Consider the following 13,035-nt stretch of genomic DNA (forward strand, 5'->3'; position numbering starts at 1 on the left):
ATCAATGACTCCCGTTGTATGGCGGGATCACTTGCAGGCATACAATCGCGCCACGGGTCAAAGTGGCAAACGTGTAGGAGTGGCCACAAAGGGACTGACTGGTTGGAGGCGTTGCGAGACAGCCCGGCGCGGCGCGGTGCCACCTCCCCAGATAAGCGTCGCGGCTGTTTGTAAACGCGGTGGGCGCGCATGCGCAGAGGCCGCGCGGCTGATAGCCGTCCGCGCGGCGCGGCCTCGCGCACAGTGGCGGCCCGGCGCTGGCAGCGCACGCGACGGCCCAGCCGGCAGGCGGCAGACATGTGGAGCGCGCTCGTCGCCCGCATCTGGCGCGGTACGTAGCCGCCGCGCCCAGCGCACACGGTCACACCGCAAAGAGACGCTACAACCAGTCAATGTTTCGTGCAGCTGCGACCTACGTGGGCGTAATTCGGCTCAGGCTTAACTCCGTATTCACACGTCGTGCACTATCTACATAATCTCCGTGTTGTTTCAAACACATTGCTCATACATGGTCAACGAAACTAATCAGTAACTCAGTTCGCGGGGACGACAGCGCGAATGAGCTCGCCCGTTTCTGCATAACACAATTTTTTCTTGACTTAGTTAAACATATTTCAACATAATTGTGCCATCATTCTGTCTTCGTTTCATATCTGAAAAGTGCAAATATTTTGGAACAATTATACTTTGGTGCAAAATTTATCGTACACTTCTGTTACTATCGTCTTTCTTTTATACCTTAACAGTTTTTCCTAACTGTGAAACATCTTACTCATGTAGCAGGGTAGAATGTCAACTACGTTTCCAAACTGAGTTTGCTGTATGAGAACTTTGTGGACATATTTAAAACTTTTCATAAGGCTTTCTACTCCTCGAGCACACTGAGTACCATCCATGTAAACACATGTGCAGATGTTGTTCAACTTCATTTCCGTATGAACAACATGCGTGTTTTGTTAAAAGAGGAACACTCAGTTCCTGCCTGTAGGCAAAATCAACAACGTTATTTAATTTATCCTCGATGTTTTAATGATGTAAATACTTCAAAGATGTTTCCGATGTGTGGACTTCATGATGTTTTTGTCAAATGTTGAATGTGTTTCATATGTTGTCAGACATATTATACAAAAAGAATCCCGTATCATATTAAACACATACATTCTTTCATAAGCTACCACAGTATCTCTTGTGACATGTATACCTTTCTCGCAAAATGTTCCAGTTCATAAAATATAGCAGAAAACTATGAAGTTCACAGTGCCTAACCACAGGTAAAAAAATGCTGCTCATGTGAGAAGGGGCAAAATTAAGAATATTTATCACATCAGGTAGCGTTCATTTCATGTACTTTAAATTAAATGTTATCCTCTTTAATTGTGAACAAATAAATGTGTCCAAGACAAATTTATTGAAATGTTGTGGTACTCCTGTGTAATTAGTTTATATCTGTCTGTAATATGAAACACTTTCATTTGTTTGTAATACGTAAGAAACAACATGTTTTTGCACGATAAATGTACGCTGCTTTCAAAACTAGGCGTCTCCCCAATATATTTAAGGGCATTGATGTTATTTATAAAACGAAATATTGATTGGTTGTCACGTTCCTTTTGTCGTTATTATAATAGTAAACAGTAACGCAGGTATTGATTATGATTAAAATAATTTTTAGTTAATGTATGGACAAAGAGAAAGACAGTGCCTTATCGATTGCTTGTATGTGTACTTATATTTCTCTTGAAGAAGCCTGATGTTAACGTTGCTTGTTCTCGCCACGTTACAGGAATTCGTACGAGACTTTTCAGAAACTTCAGGGCTTGTTAAAAAGTTCGAATGTTACGTCCCGTAGTATCAGAAGCCTGTTATACTGTGTGTGTGTGTGTGTGTGTGTGTGTGTGTGTGTGTGTGTGTGTGCTTGCGTGCGTGCGTGCGCGCGCGCGCGCGTGTGCGTCATTCGCACATGTTCTAGATTAGGAATTTCAGCGGCTTAGTGTCAATGATTTAAAAATTATGTTGTGCGGCATAATTCTCAAAAATAATGATAAAATTACTTGAAACGTATGATCAGCAATCAACAGGGGTTTGTTATGCTGCGTTGTGATGTCAATTTTTATTCTATATTTTAGACACGACAGAGCATCCTCGATTACAGTGAATTGAAATGAATAAACACATGTTTTTTTAGCTTAAATCAAGGAATTCGAAGTAAGAAGTAGTGGAAAGGAGGTAGAAAAACAAATATATCATCCTGTCAGTATCTGAACACACAAAGGAAGCAAAATTCTAATACCGAAGGAACAAAATTCTTAAAAGAAGACCTTTGAGAATACCTGGAGACTAGCCAAAGAGCATAAATTTGCTGATGTTTTGCCTATGTTATTTTTTTAGCATCTATATACAAACGAGCTTCAAGTTTGTAGCTGTCCCGGAAGTACTGACATTTTCTTCAATATGTATTTGCATACACGCAAACTGTCTGTTTAATTGTACCACATACACGCAAACTGTCTGTTTAATTGTACCACGCTTTAAAATGCGCGATTTGCCGTTAATTGAGTACCGTAAAACTTTAATGGGCTCTCAGTTTTAATACACTGCTGCCGTTTCGAAACCCATCGAACGTAGAAATCGTACTTCGTCGCGATTAAAACGACGCGCAGGGTAGCTGCGCTGTGTTAGGCGTCTTGCCACGGTTCGCGCGGCTCTCCCGGTCGGAGGTTCGAGTCCTCCGTCGGGCATAGATGTGTGTGTTGTCCTTAGCGTAAGTTAGTTTAAATACTGTGTAAGTTTAGGGACCGATGACCTCAGCAGTTTGGTCCCATAGGAACTTACCACCATCATGGATCATTCTGCTCCAAAACATATTATGTTTTTGTAACTAGAGCTTTTGTTTCTACGTTACTCGTACTCCCGGGGAACGATATACTAGCTTAGAGTAGATATTCTTCTTTGGTTGTTTATTGAAAAATCGGAACTCCATCACTGGTAATGTAACAATCATCTTTGACACTGCCGTATCAGGACAGTACTAAGGTACTGTAGACGTTTATTGTGAATATAGTCCTTCCTGGCAGCAGAAAATTCCGTCTTTCTGTCAGGGAAATGTGGTGTTTTTCTTGACCGTCCTCCTGCGCAAATGAATACTCAAGACTTATTACCGACGATACGCTGTTAATTTTGGTATGTAATACTACACGTCCAGCCCATGTTTTTTAATTTTCCCCTGATACTGATCCGTCCTATCACGTACTGTTATACAGTCAAGATGGAGCAAAAAGAAAGAAAGAAAGAAGGAAGATAGGAGATTAACGTTCGTTGAAAACGCGGTCATTAGAGACGGAGTATAAGCTCGCATTACGAAAGGATGGGAAAGGAAATCAGCCGTGCCCGATTCAAAAGAACCATCCCTGCATTTTCCTGAAGCGATTCAGAAAAGTCACGGCAAACCTAAATCTGGATTCCCAGACGTTGTTCTCCAGAATGAGTGTCCACTGTTGCTAACCACGACGAGTAAGAAGACAAATCATCAAGTATCCAAGTTCGCGTTTTACGCCCACGGGCGACGACGGTGCATGCTAGTGCAATGGTGTTCGAGGCACAGGTAGCTGGCTAGAATCGTGCTGTTCGAAGGAATTTACATCATCAGTTCCTGGCCGACGACGGAAGAAACGGTTGCGTCACAGACTTCCTGACCACCAGACTCTGTGCCATTGTCTCGAGTCCCAAACCTCTCCGCAGACTTTCACTGTGTAACGCCTGTCACTGCTGACGACTCGTCAGCAGAAAGGGGACGTAAGTTAGGCGTACGCCTTGATTCTGTTCGAAGGCAGCAAGCTGTAAGGCGATTCCCCCCCCCCCCCCCCCCCTCCCATCGCCCTCTCTTCATCAGGTACATGACACTACGCTCTATGCGCATTAATCGCAGTTCTCTACGTTAAACGACAATACTACGGACAGGAGACAATACAATATGAGGAATTTGTGGAGCTAAAGAGAACATTTAAGAGTTAATCAGTTCGCTAGACTACATTAACAGTTCCATATGAAATTCATTAAATGTGTTCGCAGTCGCGAATATGGACAACCGTCAGCTGTAGAATGGCATGACGACCGTGAAAATTTGTGCCGGACCTTGACTTGAACTCGGATTTCTCTCTTATTGCGAGCGGTCGCCTTATCAAATGGTTCAAATGGCTCTGAGCACTATGCGACTTAACATCTGAGGTCATCAGTCCCCTAGACTTAGTACTACTTAAACCTAACTAACCTAAGGACATTACACACATCCATGCCCGAGGCAGGATTCGAACCTGCGACCGTAGCAGCAGCGTGGTTCCGGGCTGAAGCGCCTAGAACCGCTCGGCCACAGCGGCCGGCGTCTCCTTATACGTGCCTGACTTAAGGCCCAACCCGAACTTACATTTGACATCAACCATGGTTCTCATATGATTTTTACTTATTGTACCTGCTGTAGATGTGTCAGGTTTAGCTCTGAGAATCTAGCGTTCAAAGTAATACGTGCCCCTCTCCTCTTCAAGATTTGGCGGTGGGGGGGAGGAGGGGGTTGGGGGCGAGGGAATACAAGCAGTGTTAAACACTGATTTATTCAAACCTTAAATGCTGGTGCTCGATAGAAAGTTTATAAGCTCTCGGCACTGCACAATAAAAAAAAAAAAAAAATGGTTCAAATGGCTCTGAGCACTATGGGACTTAACATCTATGGTCATCATTCCCCTAGAACTTAGAACTACTTAAACCTCTCTAACCTAAGGACATCACTCACATCCATGCCCAAGGCAGGATTCGAACCTGCGACCGTAGCGGTCACGCGGTTCCAGACTGAAGCGCCTACCGGCCGGCGCACTGCACAAAGATGGAGTTGATATCGATATTTTGTTTTTATTAGTTCATGTCGCATAATGGAGTGTAAGTCAAGCGTTAAGTTGATCTGCAGAATATTTTTGTTTGAACAGATTTTTTTAGATGGTTTGCGTTGTATTTATCATTCAAATGGATAACTGTTTGTTTTTGAGAATTTATCGCCACAGTTTTATTTGGAGACTGTTCCATCCACCTGAACAATTGCAGACGAAAGTACTGCGAAAATATGCGATGTGGTTAGGAACAATGGTCAATTAAAACTCCTTGGAAGGCCCAATGGTACCGACCGGCCGCCGTGTCATCCTCTCAGCCCAGGGGCGTTACTGGATGTGGATACGGAGGAGCATATGGTCAGCACACCACTCTCCTGGTCGTTGTCAGTTTTCGTGACCGGAGCCACTACTTCTTAATCAAGTAGCCCGTCAGTTTCCTTACAAGGGCTGAGTGGACCCCCCTTTGCAACAGCGCTCGGCAGCTCGGTCGGTCACCCATCCAAGTGCTAGCCCAGCCCGTCAGCGCTTAACTTCGGTGATCTGACGGGAGCCGGTGTTACCACTGTGGCAACTCCGTTGGCATCGTCGATTAAGGGTGTATGAAATTCCTAAATGTCATAACTGCATCAGAAAAAAATCAAACTTGACATTTTCTCTGAAGAATCAGCGATGAGAAAGCTGTGTGTTATATGAGTGCACCACTTATCAAATCCTGTCCATAGCTGAATCCTGGTGGAAGCCGATTGTCGTGTGTTGAGAGAGGCTAATGAAGCTTGTTATTATTATTATTCTTTACTTTCTCAGACGTTAAGTCTGGTTAAGAATGGAAAGTGACGCGGACCTTGATCAAGTGTCACTTCCTATTAACTGTACGGTATGTGTTATATTGCATTTAGGAACTTTCGGGTAATTGAACATGTATCAATAATTACTGATTTCTGTAGTTGTATATATACGTTTGGATGTAGCTCTATTGCATTTATGTACTGGTGGATATTGTGTGGTATGACTCCTGTAGTTGATAGTATAATTGGTATGATGTCAACTTTATCCTGATGCCACATGTCTTTGACTTCCTCAGCCAGTTGGATGTATTTTTCAATTTTTTCTCCTGTTTTCTTTTGTATATTTGTTGTATTGGGTATGGATATTTCGATTAGTTGTGTTAATTTCTTCTTTTTATTGGTGAGTATGATGTCAGGTTTGTTATGTGTTGTTGTTTTATCTGTTATAATGGTTCTGTTCCAGTATAATTTGTATTCATCATTCTCCAGTACATTTTGTGGTGCATACTTGTATGTAGGAACGTGTTGTTTTATAAGTTTATGTTGTAAGGCAAGCTGTTGATGCATTATTTTTGCGACATTGTCATGTCTTCTGGGGTATTTTGTATTTGCTAGTATTGTACATCCGCTTGTGATGTGATCTACTGTTTCTATTTGTTGTTTACAAAGTCTGCATTTATCTGTTGTGGTATTGGGATCTTTAATAATATGCTTGCTGTAATACCTGGTGTTTATTGTTATTATTATTATTATTATTATTATTATTATTATTAGTGGCCTTCGGGACGTGCCCATACAACCATCGCAGTACTGTAGTGTCAGTTATGACAGTGCAAAGGACAGCATAACCTCCAGTCCAAGTATTCGGGAGGACGACGGTTCAATCCCGCCTCTGGCCATCCTGATTTAGGTTTCCCGTGATTTCCCTAAATCGCTCCAGGCAAATGCCGGGATGGTTCCTTTGAAAGGGCACGGCCGGCTACCTTCCCCGGCCTTCCCTAATCCGATGAGACCGATGACCTCGCAGTTATGTCTCTTCCCCCAAACAATCAAATCCAATCCAAATCCAGTCCGCGAGCGGAGAAAATCTCCGACCCGTCGAACCCGGGCACCTTCGGTTAGCATCCGCCGCCCTGACCGCTAATAAAACTTCAAGTGCCGGAACGTTAATACAGTTTCTGCTGGAATGTTAATGGGATTCTTCTTGTTTCCTTTCAAAGGATTAAAAAATAACTCGAAAATACTACGCAGGGCTGCTGAATGAACAGTATGAAAGAGTACTTCAGCTACAAAAATGATATACCAGGACAAAGAGGCGAACAAAAACTTGATTAAAGGACGTACCAGCAAGTCCGAATCATCTCTCGGTAATGTGACAGAAAGTCCTCTGTAAAAGACAATTAGAGAGATGGTGGAACAGCAGGATTGGTTCATAATTATGAGGAGAATCAAGTGAATACGAGACAGATCGAAAGAAAACAAGTAAGCTGTTTATGATTTCAAAAGTACTCGCGATAACCTTCAACACATATTCCACTGTGAGACAAGACGGTCAGCGCCTTCATGGAAAAATGCTTGCAATTGCCTACGGAACCATGATTGTACCCTGGCGTGTATCTCTTTGTTCGACGCAAATCGATAAACAGTCTTCTGGGCTCTAAAAATTTGGAAATCGCATGGGGAGCGACCGGGACCGTATCGACGATGTGTGAGGTATTAAAACCGAAAATTCTATAGCGTAGTCGAAACAACGTTTACAACATGTGGGCGGACGTTGTCCTGCAACTCAATAATGCCGACCGTCAACATTGCTGGGCGTTTGGACTTGATGACACAGCACCTCAGCTTTGAAAAGTGTCAATGTACCGCTTTGCATTAATTGAAGCGCCCATGAAGTCGAAATGGCCAGGAATGTTGACGGATAGCATCATTCAGTTGCAGTATAATGTCCGCCATCGTGTTGCCAGGGTTGTTTCGACTACGCTGCAGCAGTTTCGATGGGAAGCCCTTACACATCCTACATACAGTCCCGATCTCGCCTCAAGTGGTTTCCGTGTTTTTGGAGCACTGAAGAAAGACATTCGTGACCGTCGATTTGCTTCGAGGGAGGAGGTGAAGCCTGTGTATAATCATGGCTCCGTAGGCGACCACAAACATTTTACCATGAAGGCATTGACCATCTTGTCTGTCAGATAAATGTATTAGGAGTTTTGGTGATTACTTTTTAAACAACAAACAATTTATTTTTTACTATCCCTTTCGTATTCATTTCACTTCCCCACATATACGGCTACATACGAGAAAGAGGCAGTAAAAATGTCAATTAAACTGCTAGTGTTAATACTGCTAATTTACAACAACGGCTGTATTACAGACTTGGGTGAAACACTTTGCCGTCCGCACGTCTCATACAAATTTATTCGCTTGGCGCCGGCAGCGCTAGTTCGGATTATTTGGCTTGTCGCCGGCCGCTTGTCACCTTTCCGTTGATGACGAGCTTCAATCACATTGAGCTTTGTGCGCTTTAATTTTTCCGGCAATCCTCTAATTTGCCGTATCGTTCCACAAACTCGAATTTTCGTTGCAAGTAACTTATCTGCAAGTTCTACACTGTTACAATAATTATCCAGTAGAGGTGATAGAACTTTCCATAAGAACGTGTCAATAGTTTCATCACTGTTTTTGCTAAATGTTGTCCAGCGCTGGAATATATCTTGAATGAGGACATGTATCCCGTCCTCGAATCACACAGCATCCGAATGAGTATGCCATATTTCGTAATTTTCGACAGATTGTAAACTTTAAAATTTAACTGTCCACGCCACGGTATCATTCCTTTATCAGTTGAGATGTTTTGACTTAGGTTAAACGTTTCTTTAAACTTTTTGGAAAAATAATCAATTAAGAATTGCACTTTGAAAGCCGGTCGGCATTATCCGACTTATTGCTGTTGTCGGAAAAATATAAAAATGATAATATTTGTTTGAATCGTTTGCGGAACATCGTTTTGCAAAATATCGTTGTGTCTATCAGCGGATTCTTTGACCAGTTATCATCGATCCTTGCTTTTTTTAGAGTTCCCATAAGGATAGCAAACCCAATCCATTTTCTAAGCTCGTGTCCCGTAACGTCGGCAAATTTATCAATTTTTTTATCCAGTTTCCTTCTATTGCAATTTCGACTGTAATACTTGTTGGTTTCGTTGCAAATATATTCAAATAGATCGTTCCCAATATATAATTCTACGATATCAACGATGCTCTGTGTATCTTTGGGAAATATGTGTGGACCCGGAGATCCTTCAAATTTATTATTGGTGCTCAGTAAATCATAATCTGTCTTCTTCGTCTGATTCATCCGAATCAATTGGCAACCGTAGCGTTCGCCGAATTCTCCTTGGACGTATTTCACTATCTTCCGATGATTCTACTTCATTTTTTTTATATCCAATTTCTTCTTCCCAATCGGCCAGGTCGTCCGGAACGTCAGACAAGACGTCCGCGCATTCATCGTAAATAATCGTATCGTCACTTTCCTCTGCCATGATGAAAGTGCACAAGTACTTATAAAGACAAAAAACTTGTTGACGTGTGTAGCTTATTGTTACCTGAACAAACCCCAACAGAATGAAAAAGATACTACAGTGATGTCAGCGGCCACTACGCGGTACTATGCTCACGACACCATTGTGGTGTCGCCGGCCGCTGAGCGATACTATGCACACGACACCACTGTGGTGTCACCGGACAACAAAGTGTTAAGTGATGCAATATTAATCTTCCTCTTCGGTAAATGGGTGCGAAGCACTTCACAGACGAATTAACTTTAGCGTTTGCCAATTCTTTTTCTACATCTGCTGGAATGTTGTAGTTACTCTGAAACGAACCTCTTTAAGATCGACGAAACTCTTGGTCCTTCTCCTTAGAAGCCAGCACGCTCACTTGTTGGCTATTGTGAGAGGTAGTATGCCAATGTCTAAGTTAGACGGTAACAGTGGCCTCTCCATGTGGTTGCAATACCCTGCTTATGGAGTGAAGTACGAATGTGTGACTCTACGCGTTAACGGCTATTGGTGCCGACAGAGACCAGTATTTTAGAGCCAAAACATTAGCGACAATATGGAAAGCAGACCAACAAAGGAAAGACAAAAGTATCATACTAGGCTTTCCATATCTTCATATAAACAAACATATTTCGAAGCATGAACTCTTTGAAATCTATTGAAAAACATCTATCCTGGTAGTTCATGAATTCATAGTTAGAGATGTTGATTACATAGTCGCCTACTAAACCACAACGAAGACAATGTGCGTACCGGATCGACCATGGAAGAGACATCCAGCTACAAAATTTATAAAAATTATGTATAATTTAAGAACATGTGGACATATATGTATTGATGAAAATTTTAACATTTACTGGAAAGCAGTCGTATATTTTGCCAGTATTGTATCCTTTCCCAGTCTACTAAATACGTGAAACATACGTGCTGGTAACAGAGGAATGTACTCTATTGCTCCAGGAATCGTGTAGTGGTTGTAATACTCTAGTAACATAACTGTATCTTTACAAACTCGAAATTTTCTACAATTGATGCTCCAGTTAACAGACTAGCCGTTGGTATTCACCAGGTCATAGTTCTCTGTATAAACCATAGTGAGTTCGTAGCCAGCCACACGCACCATACATTCAAACATACAAAGAGTTACTTACTGTAGCTCCTCTGCAGACTTTGTAGATACATAAACTATCTCCCTTGAGATGAGATCACGTATAAATCAACGATCACGGACGTCAGAAATTAATGAAGTAAAACTGTAAGAAAAGTAGGGCATCTAATATAGCTGTTTTCACTGAATAAGAAGGAAAATAAAAAAGAACACATTTTTCGAAGCAGAAGTGCTCTACGCTTTGAAACGTCCCCTTAGAAAAATTATACAAGACTGTGCTTTAACTGACACAATAGTTTCAGCGCAATGCAATCTGACTTTCAAAAATCTCTACAAAAGAATGATCCTGACTAACATTAACCTATACCTTTCACAAATCACTTACCTCACCAAAAATCTTGGTTACTCGAACTACTGCAATGCAGCGAGCACCACTACTGCCAGCTAAATAAAAGATTCAAACTACGGAAGGCACTAACTACTGATAAGCATAGTTAGCAAATGAAAGATTTTGATAGAGAACAAACAATCTATTTACCTTAATAGTCATCAAAAGTCATAATATATATAGCAGTTCATGACATACAGTCTTACAAATTTCAAAACTCCATTTCTCTCCCCACATCCATCACTGCTGGCGGCTCACCTCCAACTGCACAACGCTACGCGCTGTTAACATCCAGCTGCCCAACACTACAATGGCAGACAACAATGAAAACTAGCCACAGACTGCACACAGCACAGCCAGTGAATTTCATACAGAGTGCTACTTGGCGTTACCAATTAGAAAACATAAACAGCCTACTTACAAAGCCCCCCATGTTCCCCACAAAAAATTTTACAAATTGTGTTGGGCACTGGCCAATACATATTTGTTAAAAAATTTTACAATTACAATAACAAAAAAATAAAATGCACACACTTATTGATACAATGTTGGTCAAAAGCTAAAATTTTCTCACAGTCCATAAAGACAGTCCTGATCGTTCATCACAGCAAAATTGCAGTGTTTTTCTCAAAGTCTGAGCAGCAAAAGAGAATGCACACAGAAGTAGTGGATTTCCATGCAGTCTTGAAGTAGTGTCGTCCTTCCAACGGAAAGACAGTGCTGACTCTTGACATGCAGACATGTAATGGGCCACAACAGAGCAAACCCACAGCAGAGTCAGTCGACGTTTTGAAGAACATTGGTAGGTAGGTCATCACAGAGCAGACCCACTGTAGTCCTGGTAGAGAGTATGGTATTGGTGGGCCACCAGAGGTGCAGACCCACTGCAGTCCTTGTAGAAATAATGATATTGGTGGGCCATCAAAGATGCAGACCCACTGTAGTCCTTGTAGAAGTAATGGTATTGGTGGGCCATCAAAGATGCAGACCCACCGTAGTCCTCGTAGAGATGGCCAGCAGCCATCTGTTGCGACTGTGCAGGTGCACAATCACCATCGAAGAGTCTTGCGGACAATATAGCAAGTCCATGAACCACCACTTGTGCACTCACAAAAAATTTTTTTTTGAAATGTCCTTAGAACCAGCAATGCTGTTATCCAGTCCCTTGCTGAATTATTAACACACGTCCAAACACTAACAGTCCTCTTTTTTTTCACATATTGTGCATATACTATGACCAACAGAAATATGTGCTGTGAAATGAATGCTTACAAGTTACTTAATTTGATGAACTGGTGTCAGTTACAATTTTATAACATGAGAATACAATAACAAAGGTACAAAATACATCATTAAAGAACATAACAATACAGATAACATTTGTAGTAGTACAGGCTTTACAAAAGAATAGAAATAAACAGATATATCAGTGTTACAAGAATTATGACATAAGTAGATACATAAAAGATCAGAATAACTTTTTAAACATCAACTTCACACATGAGCATTAAAACAAAACAGAATAAATAATGTCTAAACATCTTTACAAAGGAAATCACATATCAGAAAAATTCTAAAATGTAAATCTTATTAGCTAAACACACAAAGATAGGAAAAACACAAATTCACATAGCGTAATAACACACAAGTACAGGACAGGGTTTGTTTTCAATGTGACATTTGGTACTGCAGTCCAACCCAAAACTTCATTCTGTAGATCTTTCCTCTTATTTCAACATTTGTTTCCACCAAAAAAATCCTATCCAAGCATGCTTTCTGTATTCTGTTCACATCCTCTTTCAAAAATAATTTTTGTCCACTGTACACTACTTTTTTGGCCAAACCATTTTCTTATAGCTTCTCAATGCATTTCTTCCAATTCATCACAACTCGTTCTCTTATATAGCCTACCCCATCTTATGCTAACTTAAATCTACTGAGCTCAGATGCTAAACTAAGGGACGAGGCAATGCAGCAGCACAAAACAATTAACACAAACAGCAATGACAAAAAAATTCAAATTGGCAAAGCAAGCAGCAATATTACAACTAATATAAGGCAATGAGCAGCAAAGTGAAATTTAGTAGCACTATGCCTGGCAAACAGCAGCAGCAAATGCAATAACATATCTAAACATGACAAAGCTCAAGCAGAAAAAATATTACAGTAAAAATGGCCATGTTTAATACCTATGTCACATCTTAAAACTAGAGTGATGCATCACGATAACTTACTCTATCAAAAAAATTACCAAGTAGTTGAAAAGAAAATTATGTACGCAGTTACTGTTACTAATCCCTTCTTATTGTTCTTTCCAT

At 41.2% G+C, this 13,035-nt stretch overlaps 1 protein-coding gene across 1 annotated transcript in view; it reads left to right on the plus strand.

Annotated features, from left to right (window-relative positions):
- Positions 1-296: 296 nt before the first annotated feature.
- The window catches only part of LOC126253228 (probable 3',5'-cyclic phosphodiesterase pde-5), an 824,318-nt gene continuing 811,579 nt past the window's right edge, over positions 297-13,035 (plus strand). The window contains exon 1 of the mRNA XM_049954419.1: positions 297-331. Within this exon, the coding sequence (XP_049810376.1) occupies positions 298-331 (34 nt within the window). The 5' untranslated portion in view covers position 297. The remainder of the gene's footprint in view (positions 332-13,035) is intronic.

Source organism: Schistocerca nitens, chromosome 1 (genome assembly GCF_023898315.1).
Source record: "Schistocerca nitens isolate TAMUIC-IGC-003100 chromosome 1, iqSchNite1.1, whole genome shotgun sequence".
Lineage (NCBI taxonomy): Eukaryota > Metazoa > Arthropoda > Insecta > Orthoptera > Acrididae > Schistocerca > Schistocerca nitens.